This window comes from Centruroides sculpturatus, unplaced genomic scaffold, assembly GCF_000671375.1.
Source record: "Centruroides sculpturatus isolate CEXI.00-Female unplaced genomic scaffold, Cexi_2.0 scaffold1014, whole genome shotgun sequence".
Lineage (NCBI taxonomy): Eukaryota > Metazoa > Arthropoda > Arachnida > Scorpiones > Buthidae > Centruroides > Centruroides sculpturatus.
Window position 1 is genome coordinate 149,145 of NW_019385381.1, and position 18,993 is coordinate 168,137.

The 18,993-nt window shown below is 29.9% G+C and overlaps 1 protein-coding gene across 2 annotated transcripts in view; it reads right to left on the reverse strand.

Moving 5' to 3' along the window:
- Nucleotides 1-471: 471 nt before the first annotated feature.
- The window catches only part of LOC111638365 (ubiquitin-conjugating enzyme E2 S-like), a 30,143-nt gene continuing 11,621 nt past the window's right edge, over nt 472-18,993 (reverse strand). The window contains exons 2-4 of one of the 2 annotated variants that reach the window (XM_023384068.1): nt 6,193-6,340; nt 4,557-4,633; nt 472-1,368 (exon numbers count right to left, since the gene is read on the reverse strand). In XM_023384068.1, the coding sequence (XP_023239836.1) occupies nt 1,054-1,368; nt 4,557-4,633; nt 6,193-6,340 (540 nt within the window). In that variant the 3' untranslated portion in view covers nt 472-1,053. Of the gene's footprint in view, nt 1,369-4,556; nt 4,748-6,192; nt 6,341-18,993 lie in introns of both variants that reach the window. The other variant, XM_023384067.1, reaches the window with a different exon arrangement.

Sequence of the window (18,993 nt, forward strand, 5' to 3'; positions counted from 1 at the left end):
ATGAAAAACATTTCAATTATATCTGTAAAGTGTATGTAGATAATGATGCATGACAAATATTCTGTATTATTTTTCATTATAATGTAAAAATTTATGCCATGTATATTAGTGTAAAAAAAAAACAAAAAACAATCTGTGTGCATTTTATCCATATTGTTAATTTGTTCAATGAAGAGAAATAGCTTCATGTTGATTTAACAAATTTGTGATTTAAAATAGTTATGGTAATTTATTTTGAAATAATCGTTTTATTCAATAAAAATTCACTATGTTTTCATGAATGTAAAGCAAATTTTACTTGTAATCAATCTAACTGTGTTATAAAATATTGAATCTACAGAGAAAGTTTTTGCCTCTATTCATTTAACATATTTAATAGTGCTTAAGTTAACTCCAAAGTAATTTCATAATAATTTTCATTGTCAAATGATGTAAAATTTTCATAGTATTAAACAGAATTAAAAACAAAAATAATCTACAAGACGAGTTTTATTCAGAATTTAAATTATTGCACGCCAACAATTACTTGGACTTGATAAAACAAGAGCCAATTTTGTAATCAATAATTTCATTAAATGTGTAGAAATCAATGTTATTTGAAGACAAGAATGTTTAAGATCTGTAAAATTCGTTTATGACGAAAATGACAAAAACAAACCTATTACAAAAATAAAGTGAACATGCACAAAGTTAAAAATTGTATTCTACTCTTTTTATACAACATAAAATAGAACCATGGCAACTGTTGACTTTGTTTTGGAAGTTCAAAATTACCAATAATTCAAATTGGCGTTGTTTACTTCCAGCTGAACGACACATGCAGGCTGCTATGCTTTCCCACTGTAAATCCTCGACTAGAAAGGCACTCGGCAACCCATAAGTTCAGGCAAAGGGAGAAGAGGATTGAGAAGAATAGATCTTTTAATTAACTGTACGGCAAAATGTTCACACCGACACACCTGTGTACAATGTTGCACCAAAGTCACCGTTTTCTCAATGCCACTTGTAGTGTTGTACACAATGATTCTAATGAATTTCAAACAAAAATTTAAATCATAACCTTTTCAGAGTCCTCCTTTTATCTTTCATGATTTTAAGATTTTTTTTGTCTATGGAAGATTTATTTTTGTCTCCTGCATGTTTTTTTGCCATTGGGCCATCACCAACCTTCAGGGGATAATTTCCCGCATTTGATGAAGAGGGATCCATCTCTAGCCCTTCTTTATGAAATTTTGGAGGTTGAGCATGAATTTCAGTCATCATTTTTGCTCGTTTGCAGTAATCGTCATAGTGGTCAAGCAATAACTTTCCAGCTTCTTCATTTAGTGCAGATTCAGGATTTGGAACTATCAAAAGGCATTTGATGGTCTGAAAAAATATTTTTAATATCAATTATTTTGTAGAAATGGAATTATAAATGTAAATCACTATATTTTTTGCTTAATATAAATGTTTTTTAATTACAAAATAGAAAAATTTCATTAAAAATAATAACAGGATTCATTATTTTACAAGAAAAGTAAAAATAAGCAATACATCAAAGAATTATTGTTTAATTGATGCATTCCTAGTTCTTTAAAATCAGTTTAATTTGTAATATTAATTAATTAATTAATATAGTATTTACCAGTACCTATGTCAAGAACTATTTAAGAAAAAACAAAAGTCAAAGTTATATTTATTTCTTATAGCAGAATTTTGAATTAAAATAGAAAGTAATAAACATTACAAATATATATAAAGTTTAAAATATTAAAATTTCTGAATTATCAGGAAACACCTCATGGCTATTATGACTGAAAATGTATCAAGACCATATGATTATCATTAACTACAAGAATATATATAAAATTAAATCTCAATTCTTTATTAGAAATATTTGATAAATATAAGAAACATCCATATTACAAGTTACATATAAGTTAAACTGCAAATATATTATTGTTTGAACTGTGACTCAAAATATTGTCAATATTGTTAAATTAAGTGCAAGAAATACAGTAAATCTCCACTAACTTGGACTAATAGGGGTGAAGGTTGTCCAAGTTAACAATATTTTCTGTGATAAGGAAAATAAGATGGATATATGGTATAGTAATTTATTACTAAGTTCTACACAAAAGTTTTATTGAACTTTAAATGGTTACACTACTGAATTTATTATTTATTGAACAGGAAATAGCTTTTTATTAAAATTACCTCATTAATAATTATTATTAAATTATTAGGAAAACAATTTATTTATAGATAGGAATAAGTAATAATCACTTTTAAAAACAGACTAGGAAATCTTTTGTTTTTTAAAACAGTCTTACATAAAACTAGCCAGAATCCATTAAATATTTGTTATAATTAAAATATTAGTTTGATATCATGGTCATTACAACTTTGAATTGTATTCATACTAAATAAAATCTCCAAATATTTTTGTAAATGTTATTTGTCTTTCTTAATTCTACAAAATTCATTTGAAGGAAAAATTTTTTGAAATGATTTCCAAAATCTGAGAAAAAATTTATTTAAAATTCAAATATTTTTGGGCTGAAATTTGAAAAAATTGTAGACCTACGCCTATGCATTCCCACTGTTGTCCACCTGTCTGTCCTTCCTTAATCTCAAGGATGGAGTTTGATGAAAGTTGGAACCAGATATGGAAAGCTTAGGGGCAGGAGGTCCCAATTAACTATACACTGGAACCTTGCTTAATGAGTATTTCACATAACGAGCAATGAGAAGAGGGGAAGTCCCGGATTGTGTGCATGCTCCATCAGTCTTTTAGCACTTGTTCCGCTAGCATCTTAGTGTCACTTGTGATCACACATTTTTCCAAACTTGTGTTCAGACTTATTACATATAAACTAAATAAATAACCATAGTTCCTTACATAATAAACACACCAAACAATATGCCAAATTCTTGGGCTACGTAAAGGCTATAATTAAATATTAGAAATTAATTAATTTGACTAGAGGTAGGCAGTTATGCTTCCATCTCATATTAAATTTAATGACCAATTCCAAATTAAATTTTAGAAATGTCTAAATTAAAAAATTGTTTATTTATAATTATTAAATTTGAAATTTGAAAGTTTAAGAACCAGCTCAACAGTTTTGAGTGAATGCCTGAAGAAGAGCCCAGAAGGGGTGTCAAAAACATTTGCATTTTAAAAACGAATGTTGCTCCGGTTAATTGGTTACAAGTAAGAAGTTTTATATTCAACCCAGTGTGTTAGAAAGTTAAATAACATGTTTAGTGTTTTGACATCACATTTGATAGCGTCTTTCATTTACGCTACCTATTGCTACCTGAAACTGATCACGAGACTTTTTGTTCCAACGCAACATCACTCTTCATTCATCAGATCCAGGTTGCTATGTAACAGCTACCAATTTGCTCACTTACAACTGTTGAGTCTATTGAATGCAGCCACCATTGATGTAAAGTAGACAAAATGAATATTAAGTAAAAAGGTATCAATGGTAGGTGCTTATTTTTGTATATTCAGTTGGTATTTTCTTAAAAGTTGTGTTTTTTTAGATGTTCATGGCAACCAACTGAATCCTAAGTCTATCATTGTTTTATGCAATGCAGTTTGTTAGGTTTAATTCTGGGCTCAAAAAGTTCATTACACACAATCTATCCCTTGTTATTTTTTCCATAGCAGTCATGATTCAATTCTTTAGTGTTGGAGATCTTGGGACAAAAGTAATATTTAGACACTTTTTAATGCCTTTTATGTATCCCCATAAAAGGAAATCACACAGTGAAAAGCTCCTGAGACTGGGATCATAGAGGAAGATCAGCTATTCCAGCACATCGTAGCTATCAATGTGGACTTCTTAAGAAGTCACATTAATAGACAGGATGTGATGGAGATTCTTTTATAAAGAAGCCAGACTTTGTTATGAAAATACAGCAGTGCTCCATCTTGTTGGAAAGCAGAAATTCCTAAAACAATGGTGTGACATAAAAGTAACTCATGACTAGTTCATATTAACTTTTTCAAGCTCTGCTTGAAAGCTCAAACTCTGCACATTTTCGATCAACCAGAACTTTTTTCTTTACAAAAGGCATCCCTTATATTGAAACTGTCAATATTACTTGTAATTGCTGTTATCAGATATCAGATCAATGTTAAATTAGCTTTAAAACTCAGGTTGTACTACAGTTATAAATCGTGACTTGGCAAACCATAGTATACAAAACAGATTCTGCTGCGGCAGCAGAATTTTCATTCCTTGTGTTGTCCAGCAGTTAAATAAAAATACTTTTTTTTTTTTGTCAGATAAATGTCCAAACTTAAACAGTTTATATACCATTTGATGCAAATCAAACATTTTTAAGTTTACTGTTACCAAAACTATACATCTTCAAAATACTGATATTCTTTATGACTAGCCATGTATATTTTAAATGAACTATCATCATTTATTCGTGTGATAATTCATTATATGAAATTTTACATTTATTACAGAAATATTTTATTTTCTAAAAAAATGTTCTTTATATCTAAATAATCAAATTTTACACAACAAAGAAAATATCATTATTCTTACCAATAATATATGTTTCAGTCCCAGGTCAGGTTTCCAATCTTTCTTCAATGTATTCACACAGATCTCTCCGTTTCTAGCTACATTTGGATGAAAAATTTTAGTAACAAAGTAACCTTTTGGTGGACCAGATGGAAAATCTTTTCCCAAAACAAGTTTCACTCTAAACATTCCTCCAGCATAAGGTGTGCCAGCTAGTAAAGAAATAATAACTTATTATAAAATATAAATCAGTTATTCAAATGTCAACTCTTGAGCCTTTCATGACCCAAAAGGCAATTATGAAATGATTTAACTCAATCTTGTTTAAAAAAAGTTAGAATTTCTTTTTATAGTCAAAACCTTTTGTTTATAAATGCCATTTTCAATCGTTGAAACCTTTACATACTTATATATTTATAAAATTTTTCATAAAATAATTGTTATAAGATTAGAAGAAAAAAATTTAATAAAAGCTTCAAATGTAATTAATTAGAAGAGATCAAGAATTGCAGATTGGATGAATAAATTCTAAACTAAGTTTTAAATGAAGTTTCATAAATTTCACACAACTGACAACATATAAAATACTTCATTAAAACTTTCTTGCAGCCTTTCTCTTTTTGTTGAAAGGGTCCCTTCATAACTTTAGAAGTTTTATCATGCCAAATAATATTAACATACTAAATGAATAGCACTTTCAGCATACTATCTTGCACACCATGACAAAAGCACAAGTCTCAAAAATTATATTTAATAATTCATCATTTAAAATGTAGACTTTGACTGCATATTTGCTTTTATTGGCTTAATCAGATTTTGAGTTTTTGGCAATCCAAGTAATCTGTTAAAATGATATTCTAGAGAAGTGTTTTTCAACCTTCTTGAATACGTGACCCCTTTACAAGTTAAAAACTTCTGGAAACCCCCCAGGGCCATATTAAAACTATATCAGTCATTTTAAAAGCTACGTATTTAATTTTCTTTCTGTTGAGACCTAAATATCGATCGAAAAACCAATTGTGCTGTAAAATAAACAGGTACAGCCTTCTCACTGAAATTGTAGTTTTTTAATTGTACTGTAGGACCTACAAACACTTTCTTTTTCTTTTACCCACGACCCCCCGTGTAAGGCTTTGTGACCCCCCCTGGGGATCATGACCCACAGATTGAAAAAACACTGTTCTACAGTATGTAGTTTATCATCATCTTTTAGTCAAGTTAGTTACTTGTCAAGTTTACTTTGAATGTTCTTTGTCAAAATAAGTTCTGTTTTCATTTCAAGCATAGACCTTCCTCTTAGGCGTCGTAGGTTTATAATATTAATTATTTAAAAATGTCCAATACTTTTTAATTATCAAAAGCAATTACTACTTTCCTTCTCATTTACTAAAATATCAAACTATCTAAATAAAACTAAAAGCATCAGATTAAAATATGCATTTTATTAAAACTTATTTTAAAAAAACATTATATCAAATTTCAAATGAAAAAAATAATATGCAAAAATTTCTAATAGAAAAGTTTATTCTCTGAAAAAAACCAATATCATCAACAGGAATGAAATTTATTCAAACAGATATTTTAAAAATTAAGTTATAAGATAAAATTAATTTTTATAATTTTTACTTTATAGAGAAAAATAATTAGAAAGTCTTACCTGGACCTTCCAATAATGCTTGTATATCAGTTATGTCATCTTCATTAAGAAGAATTTTAATTCCTTCAGGTGGATTTGAGGCTAATTCGGTAAGCTCCTTTGAAACTTGGCGAATGACTTGAGGTGAAAGGTTTTCAACATTGGAATTCTATAATTATATTTTAATATTTAATATAAATGAACAAGATAAAACTATAGCAAAATAAAACCTAATATTGAATTTTTAGATAAATTGCACCAATTATTGGGGTGCAATTTATCTAAAAATTCAATATTAGGTTTTATTTTGTAATTTATAAAAAACTTAATTAAAAGGACATATTTTGTTACAGTTACTTGCTCCAAAATAGCATCATCTCTTATCATGTAGTACAGAGGTGGTGGAACCTATGGTACGCATGCCCAAAGTGGCACGTCAAAGAAATCATCCGGCATGTAACGTATTATACGATATCGGTTTATTATCTTTTTCAATCAGGTTCTTTACATTTATTCTAATTACAGCATATTATTTTATTTATTTAAATATAGTTTTTTAAAACTCTTTTTGCCCTGTGGGTACTAAGAGGGCTTTTTTATTTAGCAAGTCCACAATAGGACAGCCGGGTGGGAAGAATAGATCACCACCTGAAAATTTTCTGGGGTTTCGACCTCGGGTCCACAAGAGCGATAATATAATATAATATAATATAGTTAATAGAAGTCTANTTAAAACTCTTTTTGCCCTGTGGGCACTAAGAGGGCTTTTTTATTTAGCTAACTCCAAATGGAACAGTTGGATCACCACCTGAAAATTTTCTGGGGTTTTGATCTCGGGTCCACAAGAGCGATAAGCTACCACTTTGACTGCTCGGCCATTCCGCCAAATTTTAATATAGTTACTAGAAGTCTAAAACTTCTGCACGCATAATCATTTTTAAAGAAAAGTATGCTTAATATGCTTACTATGTGGCACACAGACTCAAAAAGGTTTGCCATCCCTGATGTAGTAGAAGAAATGGATACTTATTCAGACATTTAATTAAAGATACATCATTTAACCATATACCATACATTAAATAAAATGTCATGACATTTATGTCTTTCACCTGTCCACAGTTGTGTAAAGTAAGGGATGGTGTTTATTTTTCTTGGGTTTCTACTGAAAAATTTTTTATATGGATTCTATTTTAGGTAAAAATAATAAAATTCATTGCCAGTGTTATTTACATTTAATACATAAAAATATAAATATAAATACGACTTTGTAAAAAAGTTGTATTTATATTTATATTTTTATGTATTAAATGTATTCTATTTTGCTGGGTTCAATGGTAGATTTTGCTTTGTAACCAAAACATACAATAATATAGTTAGTAAAATACAATATTTATAATTAAAGTCTAGCTAAACAGAATTCCTACTTTTTAAAAACAAAAAATTTTGATACAATACTAACGGTACATATTAAATTTCAACATAGTCATCACAGTCATATTCATCTGTGTTGATTACAGTTTGATTTTCTTCCAATAGATTATCATCTTCCTCTTTATCATCAAGCCTGATATCACAGCATCTTGGCTTTCTGATTCTGGCAACTGCCATTCTTTTTCCATGCAAACAAACAATGATCATTTTCACTGTGCTAAGGACATTTAAAACCCCACAATATGAAAACAAGTCTTTCATTTGCTGTTCAAGAATTTCCATCCAGGCATTGAATCCATTTCAAAATTTTTTCTAGAGAAGTATGCATTCAACCACATGCCATATACTAATCTCTGGCCATCCAATCATTGTACTTATTATATCATGCCTGGAAACTTATTCTAGAAGATACATGTGATACCTGTTGGCTGAATGAATTCTGTACATTTCATGAAATAACTGCAGGATCTAGACAAATTGCTATCACAAATTCTGGAAACATTTTTTCTAGGTCAGGCATTGGTTGATTTTGCCTCAAAACAACCTACGACTTCATCTTCCATCAGTCTTAGCAGTTACCATCAGTATGTGGCAATATCATAATAAATTATGATATTGTTTGAATTGATAGCTAAATCCTCAATTTGTCTTGAATTCTCTAGTCAATTCAGGATTTGCCATAGTGATTACAATACATTTTTGCCTCTCTGCTCATCATTTTTAGTTGTCATCTGAAGCTTATTTCATAAGCCCTAAACAAAACTCTGTAAATGGGATTCCAGTTCTTCAATGAAGATCTTACAGGCTCTTCCTTCCAATCAAACTATTGTTTTAGGATTTATTTCTGTTTCATTGGCTTGCTTCTCCACTCTAATTTCTTTCTTTTTTTGCCAATATGCAAGCTTTCAGCAGCTGTCCAATTTGATCCTAATGCCTTCTCTACTGCAACTAACTTATCTTTAAGGATTAATTTATTCTTTTCTTATCTTTATGAGACCCATTACTTTAAAGTTTCTTCATCTATTACACAGATTGGATTAAAAAGTTTATACAATCTGATGTAATGGCACACAAAAACACTTGCTAATTTGTTCACATAAATGACAATTTTTTAAATGTATTGAGTCATTTTTATTTGGTGGTCATTTGAACTCAACCCCATTGGCTGTTAGCTTTTTATGAAGAACTTACTACACAAAACCTTTGAAATCTGTTTCTATTTCATGTAATGAATGAAGAATGTTAGAATAAAGCAATGATCAGTTCTTAGGATTCAATTCAATGAAAATATAGATTCTCATTCAATCGAATCTGAAGAAAACACCACCACCCAAAACCAGCAAATAAACTGAAAATGTTATTCTAACAATCATCATCAGGTATCATGTTTTAGTATTTATTTGCTAGCTTTTGGGTGTTGTGATATTCTTTGTATTTAGTACAACCAGTTTTTTCTGTGGCAAATGAATTGAATCCTATTGACTTTTCATTTGGAAAAAATAAAATAAACAGTAATATGCTACTGAACATAATTTGCAGCTTTGAATGCATACAGACAGGGAAAATGTTTCTACATTCAAGTTGTGTAATACTTGATAACATTTATTTGATAGTTAAACATATACTTTTTACATACCAAATAAATGTTATTACTAAGTATTACACGACTTGCATGTAGAAACATTCTCCTTGTGAATTGTCACTGCTCCACATGGACTCCCCTCATCCTAAGCCATGTCATCAATTGAAAGTGAACACACAAGAAAAGTCTACATTTTGATTAAAATGGTATTTATTCATCTTGTAGGAATAGGACTGTGGCAATTATTTGGTAATATACAGCATATTATGAAGAAAACAATGTAAATTTTATCAACTCATTTTATGTATCATTCTAAGATCAATGCTTACAAAACTGTTTTGACAAATAAATGATTATTTGATTTGCTGTCATTTGGACATAATCATACTTTAGAACATTTTCAGGTATTTGCTTATTTGAGAAAGTCTAAATGCTTTTTGTAAAGCTTAAATATCTGCACATTAGAGGTACTAGTATAATACATATATAAACATCTCTAAGCACAATTTTTAAAATATAACCATCATCTTTTTTTGGAACCTTTGTATTCAAATTTTAAGAAATGTAGTAGAATTGATATGCATCTTTTCTAAAATAGTTTATTCTTTTGTATCTAAGTAGAACAGAAGATTTATGTTCAAATTTTAAATAAATCAAATATCAGTCTTTTCTAAGTTGGATACTGGCTATAATAAATTTTGAAATTTGTATGAGTTGCATCTCAAAAATTTTAATCAGAATTAATTTTAAAAACTTAATTCTAATTAATAAGAAAATGCCACTTATCTCTAGAAAAATTTCAAAATAATATCTAGCCTTTAGTCTAGAATCATACAATGGGTCTATTAAGTTGAGATAAGTAAACTTTTTGCCCCTACTAATTCAATTCAATAGTCTGAAAAAAAAAAAATGGAAATATTTATTTGATTTACTATCAATTTCAAGTTTTTGAATCATACAGTGATAAAAACTTTAGAAGTAAAATTTGAGTCATCATTTCATTAATGCCACTTTTTTTTCTTTCTCCTCTTATGGTTTCATCTAAATGTTCTTTTACATATGACTATCTTTTCTGAATAATATTTGACATGTTTTTGTTTCATGTCACATTACAATACATAATACAGAAAACATCTTATTTAAAATTCAAATTCTGCTATTTAAAAATATATTCTGATTGGATTGTAATAACAATTTCAAAATTGCCTTTCCAATATCAAAAATATAGGAAAGTTATTCGAATTTGAACAGTAATGTTGACAGAAAATGTTACACTATCATCATCATAGATAATATTACAGGATTTATATAACTGAATACAGAAAAACAGATTCAGTTTCTATTTTTTTTTTTAAATGAACTTGTGATCTAAGACTGAATTAAAATGCTATCAGTCAAATCATATTAAATTGACTGCAATAGTCATTCTATCATATGAATGCAAAACTGAACATTTTTGATCAAGCATCCAAAGATATTTTCTCAAATTCTAAATTAAATTGGAGGCTTGCAAGGCCCATCACACTATGAAAATAGTGCATAAAAGCTCCAATTCTAAAATATCTAAATTGTATGTTTATATGTATCCTTTGATAACAATAGCAAGGTTGTGGCCAAAGTTTTCAATGCAAAAACATGAACATCAGACGTTGAGCACCACCTTCTTGTAAGCCTAGAAGTTTGACAATGGCATTTGGAATGTCAGTGGAAACATGCTCGATGTTTCAAATGTAAATGTCAAACTTCTAGGCTTACAGGAAGACGGTGCTCAGCTCAATGTCCAACATTCACGTTTTTGCATTGAAAACTTTGGCTGCAGCCTCACTAATACAATAGAGCATTGATTACCTGAAACAATTCGGGACTGGGGTTGTTCGGATAACTGATCATTTATGAAAAATATATTAAACACACAAAAAACTATATTGTATATATTTTGTATCGCACATCTTATAAATACATATCTTACATAAAGTAGTGCATTAAAGTAGGACTTCAGTTTAGGTTGGCAGGGAGGGGGAGAATGCCGCAGTGCCAAGGCACTAGTGGAAATTTGAATTTGCAGACTGGAACACTTTCGGTTAACTGATGCTCTACTGTATATGATTATGATAAACAATTATTTAACATGATCAAGATTAATTTAGGTTTTGGGACATTCTAATTTTGATCATGTTAAATAATTGCTTATCATAATCACACACACACACTGTTTTCAGAGTCTACATACAAACATACAATTTAAATATTTAGACTCTGAATTCAGAAAGTCAGATATACAGCACAGCATCAATTATCCGACTGTTCTAGTTGGCAAATTTCAAATGTCCGCTAGTGATGTGGCACTACAATATTTGGCTATGTCTTGGCTACTTTAATATTATTTTTGTTAAATTTTTGAATGTTTTAGCTGGCAACATTGGCTCGACCATAGAAGGGAGGCCAATATTTAATTTTCTAATTATAGAAGGGAGGCCAGTAATTTTCTAATTATGAGTGGTTGTTTGTTTTGTGAGCAATAAAATAATTTAAAAATAATTTTTAACGATACAATAGCAACGATTATTATTTTTTAAAAAAATTTGTTAGGCTTAACATCAATGAAAATTCAACGTGAGGTTGGTTAATAGCGATATACTAATATACTAATTACATGGGATATACTAATATACTATACTAATAATGTATTTTTTCATTCTTTTCGGTTATTCGACCAACCTGAGTCACCAATTGAGTCGGATAATCAATGCTCTACTGTATATACAAAACATATATGTAACAAAATAATTAATCATGTAAAAAGTGTTTTTAATACTGCAGTTTAATATTTTTGAGTTAATCTATGTTAATTAACAATGTTTTAACAAGTGTATGAAATCTCCAGAACAAACTTCATTTCTATCAAATAAGTTAAAACTTGGTTATAAAAACAGTTTTGCTTATTGTAATTGGAATTTATTTATCTAAAGTTAATGACAACTAATTATTTAACTAAATTTTCATTCTACCAACCCCAGCATGTGGCATATAATATGCAATCATTAACAGTCTTAAAGCAATTAATATTTAAAGAATGGCTATTGTCTTAAATTTGCATTATAATAGCCTAAATTATTAGCATTTGTAACTTGAAGATTTATAAGCTATATAATTGAAATTATAATCTTTAAATTGTATTAGCATGTCCTTTCAATGTTAAAACTAATAAAACCAAATTTTCACTAATTATAGTCTTATTTACTTACTCCATTTAATGTTATCAGTATAGACTAGTCCCAAAGCAATTACAATAAATCACTATTAATGTCAATAAAAATGAGTAACTAGCTGATTACATTTGCTACTTAACTATTTTTATTTACAGATGATATGGATTCCATACTAATTTTCTAAAAGAGCTTGCTTTGGCTATAAATATATATTGATTGATTTCATGAGCATTATTTACAACAAATAGATCATCTCAAATATTAATACCATTCATGCAACTCATAGCTTTTTGTTCCTGGGTTATAAATGTATGTTTTCTTTAAAAAGATCTAATATCATTGGAGTTTCTTATTCTCATAGCAAAGAAATTAACTTCATTATGAGAATAGATCAGATATCATCTATATAACTTAAAAACAACAACACATTCAATTGTAGTACAAACTTATCTTTTAGAGTTAAGTCTTGTCCTAGCAATGTAATTAGTAATATAATAACTTAAAAAACAGAATTTTTAACCATTATACTTTTATAAGAAAAAACCCAATGGCTACATGAATATATATTCAAACTATTTTTGAACATAATTCATTCCTAAAAGTTGTTCTAAACCTAAAACAAATTTTCCCATAACAAACAATATATAATGGATTAATTTATGCCTGACCCCCCAAAATAAAGTTTTTTTTTGGCCTTTTTATCCTCATCCTCATGGGCATCCTCAGCATACCTGTATTTCATGCTAAAAATGCAATGTAATAATAGATACAATAAATTTTTGTTATTTAATTTGACTTAACCCCTTTAGTTCTTTGCCCGAGTTAACTCGGGCATGTTACATAACGTCACATAAAACTCGGTCCTTTCGGCCCCCCAAAAATTTTTGTTTTTTTTTTTGAATTTTTGGAATGTTTTTTAAGTCTCCAAATTTTTTCAAAAATTTTTATCGCGATTTTAATTAGCCTTTGATAAGGCTCGATTAAGGCTTAATTGTTTTTTAATGGGATTTTTTTATCAAAATTAATTAATCGTTCTAAAGTTGTAGTGCACGGATTTTCCTTTGGTAAAGGTATTTAAAGCTGCTTTCTGATGTCAAAAACCACTTCCAATAGTTTTTTAATTTTTTAATTAATAGATTTTATTATATACACATTTAATTAAATCGGGGGGAGGGGGAAATCGCAATTAAAATTTGATAATTAAAATTTATTCAAAAAATTATTGTCCTTTATGGATGAAGGTACAATACATGTCTCCCATACAGAACCATCAAATATCTCAGAAATTAAATGATGCTTTAAAGAGAGCCACAATGCGACTCTTTTTGAGTTACACGTGGCTCTTGATGAAAGTGTTCATTTCTGCTTTTTATTATTATTTTTACAATTTTATGAAAATATGTTTATTAAAAAAAATTCAATATTTGTTTTATATATTTATATTATATAATAAAATCACGGTACAGAATAAAAAAGTACAGAACTGCTGCTCCCATGCATCTTGCAAAACCTATATTTCGGCTCCCACTGAACTTTTGCTTGCCCACCCCTGCTTTAATACTTACTAAGACACTATTTTGTGGATATATTTGCACAAAAAAAACCTAACATCAATTCACTCAAAACTTTAATTTTGTAACACAACTTCAGTTATTACAGATGACACTTTATTCAAAACCCTTACACAACCAAAAATCTTGCTCTCCATATTTGTTCACTAAACTTTATATTAATTAATCTAGGTGGGTATCCATGTTGGATAGCCAGTTGTTTTATGTACTGCAATTCATGAGATCTCTCCCTGAAAGTAAAAGTGTGTGTAAACACCCTTTTTTACTAAGACTCTAAAAGTCACTATTTTATATTGGAAGGGATCATAAGAGGAGGATGGGATAAAAATTGGATTGTACATGGGTTTGCAGTACATCAATATGTATACAGGATGGTAGAATTTACACATGTTGATAGCCAGGAAATATGCAACGGATGTAGGATGCTGTTTCATGTATAAATGGAGACCAAAAACATTGTTGTTGAAAGAATCCAGAAAAACATCAATGTTTGTTTTACAATGCCAAACAATTAATAGGTCATCAATATATCTGAAATATAGAGCAATGTAAGGCTCATAGGATGGAATTGATTTTTCAGTTGCCTGACACTTCACAAAGTGTTCCCAAAAGGGGGCTTCCCATAACTACACCTCTGTATTGCAGGTAAGCCACCCCCTCAAACTGGAAGGAAGAGTGGCAAGCTAAGTCAGTCAACTGTAATATATTATTAGCATGGAAGTTGCCATCCTTGTCTTCCAATGCAGAGGTAAGGATGATAATTCTGTAAGTTCAATTCATATAGAAAGGTAACATTCATTATATTTCAGAGCGAAAAGATGGTTACAGAAACATTTAGAACTCTAGAATGATCAAAATGGATGATATTCCAAAAACATTTACAACATTTGATGATGTTCTGCTCATGTCATTCTAAAAACAGACAAATTCTTGGAAGTCAAATACAAGGTCCCCTCTCTCTCTTTTTAAAACTTTGACATTAGTGTCAATGTATTCCCCTCCAGTTGCCTAGAGAGCAAACAATACACAAATCCGTAATGAAGGAATAAAAGATATTTGATGATCTTGCCAACCTAAAAAACAATTGTAAATTTAATCTTTTAAGGGGTTTGATCTGACATCCTTTATGCATTCTTATGACATGCTTTCCAAGGTTGTTCTGTTGACTTGTTGCATTTCCTGAGTCATCATGTAGTTTGGACAATGCTTCTAGACTAAATTCAAGAGAATATAGTTGCTGAAGGGGTCTATTTCACTATTTGCAACATGTAATATGGCTCCTCTTTCAACTTTGTCCTTTCCAAGAAACAACTAAAACACACATGCCAAACATCACTACAGTCTTCTCACATTGTCACAGTCCAGTAACTTTTTTTTTTTGCAGAAAAATTTTAAGAAGGCTGAATTTTTGTATATTGCTTTATTTAGTATGACTAAGATGTCAAAAGTCTCCAGCATTCTGCTGTATGCTTAATGTTTTACAGTGCTAAAAAGGTGCTTACAGGGTGGTTTAAAATTGGTTTTTCATTAATATCTCTGTTGCTATTGATTTTACAGCAACAAAGGTTATATATAAACTTGAAGATGAGAAAATTCTCTACAAAAATGTCCTTATTAATTTTTTGATACAAGCAATAGTTTCTATCAAATTTAAAATTGAAACTATAAATCAAACATAAAATTCTTATGCAGAAACAACCTTTTTTCATCTAAAATTACTGGACTAACAATTCACAAGCATATCATCATCTGGATTTATTTTTTATTTTATTTTTATACATTAAATCTGATGATGTCTCAAACAATATGCCACCTCACTACATAATATTACTTAGAATAAATCTTTTTTTTACAGATAGCTTTAAATTTGGAGAAATCAAGAAATAATAGATCTTCAATTTTAGTAACAGTTTTTTGATGATGACAGAAAAATGATCTAATCATTACTAGTGATGTGCTGGATATCCGTATCCGTGGATATCTGACGGAAAAAAAAAATCCGTATCCGTTACTTTTTAGCAAATCTTTAACGGATCTTTTATCTTAATGAATTTCATTACTTATATGAAATTTTAAAGATAGGTAACAATAGCACATTCGTCATTTACTATCGTAAAACATTTCCATATTACACTACAAAATTTTTTTGTCGACATTGTTTTTATTTTAATTTAACTCAACACTCCAAAAATACAAACGTAATCTATGCTATCCCGTGTCACACTAGCCACAAACCAGTGTTTCCCAACGTGGGGCCCACGCCCCACAGGGGGCAATTGGATTGCTAAGGAGGGCAATTCGAAAATGGACTTGTCCAGAGTTTAAGTTAACCGTATAGCCGCTGTATATGTTAGGGAGACATAAGAATTTTAGAAAGGCTTAGGTGGGGCATAGCACAAAAAAGGTTGGGAAACACTGCACTAAACTATTGTGGCGGTACGCTATATTTTTGTAAATATTAATTTTAGTTTAGTTTTGTTTCTTCTTTCTACCCTTTGTTCTATTGTTCTATTTTCTTCTAGAACTTTCTTATCTATTCCCTGTCCGTTGGGTGGGATTAGCAATTCCTAGAAATTTGAGGAGCAAAGGTGTAAACAGGAGCCGGAGAAAAAAGAGAAGTGACGTAGCAGGTCATTCGTAAACCGGACGGCAGAGTGTACAGATGAGGTGAGAATACTGGGAGTCGTATTTTCAATGACCGGATAGTTCAGAAATAAGTTCAGAAAAAAGATCCTGTTTTAAGGTTGTATTGACAACTGTGGAAGGAAAAATCCTAATTATTGAAGAAGAGAACTGGCCAGTTATAGGAGAAGGACGCGTGCTATCCCACCCAACAGTACGCATAAAGAAACAAGCCGAAAAAAGGGACAAAACCCCAGATATCCCTATTTCTATCTTATCTACCATTTTTTCTGTCTTCTTAATTCTATCCCTTTTTCTGTTATTAGTGTTAAGTTAGTGTTTAAGGTTAGTTTTAAGGTTCCGGGTTATATTGTTGCGATCGGGATCTGTATTGTACACGTGCTTTGGATATAGCGAACTATTATTATCACTGTAATTTCGCATGCTACTATTTGTACCGTGAAGTTGGAATCCCCCAAAATAGAATCTGTATAAAGACACGAAATAGCTTAATTGGAAAATTATATCAACTTTTGTTATTTTATCCTGTCTGCCTTTGTGGTGAACTCTAATTTAGCACACTTTTACACTATAAACAAAAACACACGCAGTGCAAGTCAAAACACGTCGCGTTATTAACGCAAAGCTTCAACTATCGGTCCAAGGTCACATACACCGGCGCTGACTGAGTACGAAAGTTGAGATCCGTATCTGTATCCGTGGATCTAGACACTAATGATCCGTATCCGCGGATATACATTTTTAACGATCCGGCACATCACTAATCATTATATTAAGGTGACAATATGGCATATAAACACAAAATGACTATTGTATTTGGTATTAACACTGGAACTATCATATGGGTTCTGACCCATACAACTAATTGAATGTTTCATTATCTTTTGAGTTCTCAAAGCTTTTTCTGTGAAATTTCCAATTTTACCAAAAATTAGATTATCTTACAATGGGATAACATTTTTGATAAACTAGTAATTTTTTTCCTATTAAATACAATAATTTATCATGAACTGCCAACTACAGGTCAAAATGACCTGTAGTTTTACTTATCAATATCTGAAAACATTTTACCGATATATTTTTTTTGAATAACAAAAATATTTTTACCATTATTTATTATGTATATATGTGATTCTAAGTGTATGCATATATAAAAAAATTACTGAAAAATTTTTAATGCTACAACAAGTACATCATATTTTGTCAGTACATATTACATGAAATGCTTCAATCTAAGTGATCTGTTGTTGTTGATGAACACATGTTCCGGTACAAATAACACTATGCTTTCATTCAATATATGCTAAATAAACCTGACAAATTGGACATCAAGATCTGGCTATCTGGATTGTGCCTGATGGGAAATAAAAATATTTTTTAAACGGTTTTCCTTTTCTTTGTAAAGATGTGTCATGTCCGGGTAAAATATCATTGGCACAGCATATTATCATGAAACTAGTCAACAATTATCATGAAACTAGTCAACTAATCAACAATTGTATTCAGATATCAACACTACATGTGACAATTTTTAAAATTTCTTTCATTTCTACATTATATACATTCTGTGAAAATCAGCATGCTGGGAACAGTATGACACAATTGGCATGAGCTTTCTAAAGTAAAAAAGTATCATGGATAAAGTCATACTGGACAATTATGAGAACAGTCATAATGGACAATGAAGATTACACAATGTTAACAATTTATAAATCAAAGAAGGATAAAAACCCAATTCTCATGAATTCACTTCACGAGAATTGTTCATGTTGAGATTTTCAAGAGAAGAACAAGACAAAAACAGGATACCAGAAACAATAATCTATGATAAATAAAAACAAAACTGGAGTCAATGCAGTTGATCAAATGGTACAATTTTATAGTATATTACACGAAGCTCTTCATGATGTAGGCTTGTAATAGTTTTATACCATCCTGGATTTAGTGGCTATCAGTGCACATATATTACACAAGATAACTCAAAAATGCATTCCTGGGTACAAATATCTTCAAAAGCTATCAGAATAACTGCATCAAAAGTATCTACAGGAGGAACAGCACATTCTAACCATTCCAAACTTTGCAAAGTCTGGAAATTCAAGTTTATTTACCAGGAGAGAGCAAAAGTAGAAATAGTATGGGGATCTACTGCCGAAGTAATGGCAATCACACAATGCAAAGTTGCAAAGTTCTTGTTTATGGAAAATGCACAGCAGAGATTCAGGTAATGTGTGTGATGTGCAGTAAAAAGTACTGACAGAATAAATAAATATTTGGTGATTTATGAATTTTGATATTTTTGAATATATGTTTTTTGCTATGTATAATAAAAATATGTCAAAATAAATACATTAGATTCTTTAGTTTGCAATTTTTCTATTACAGA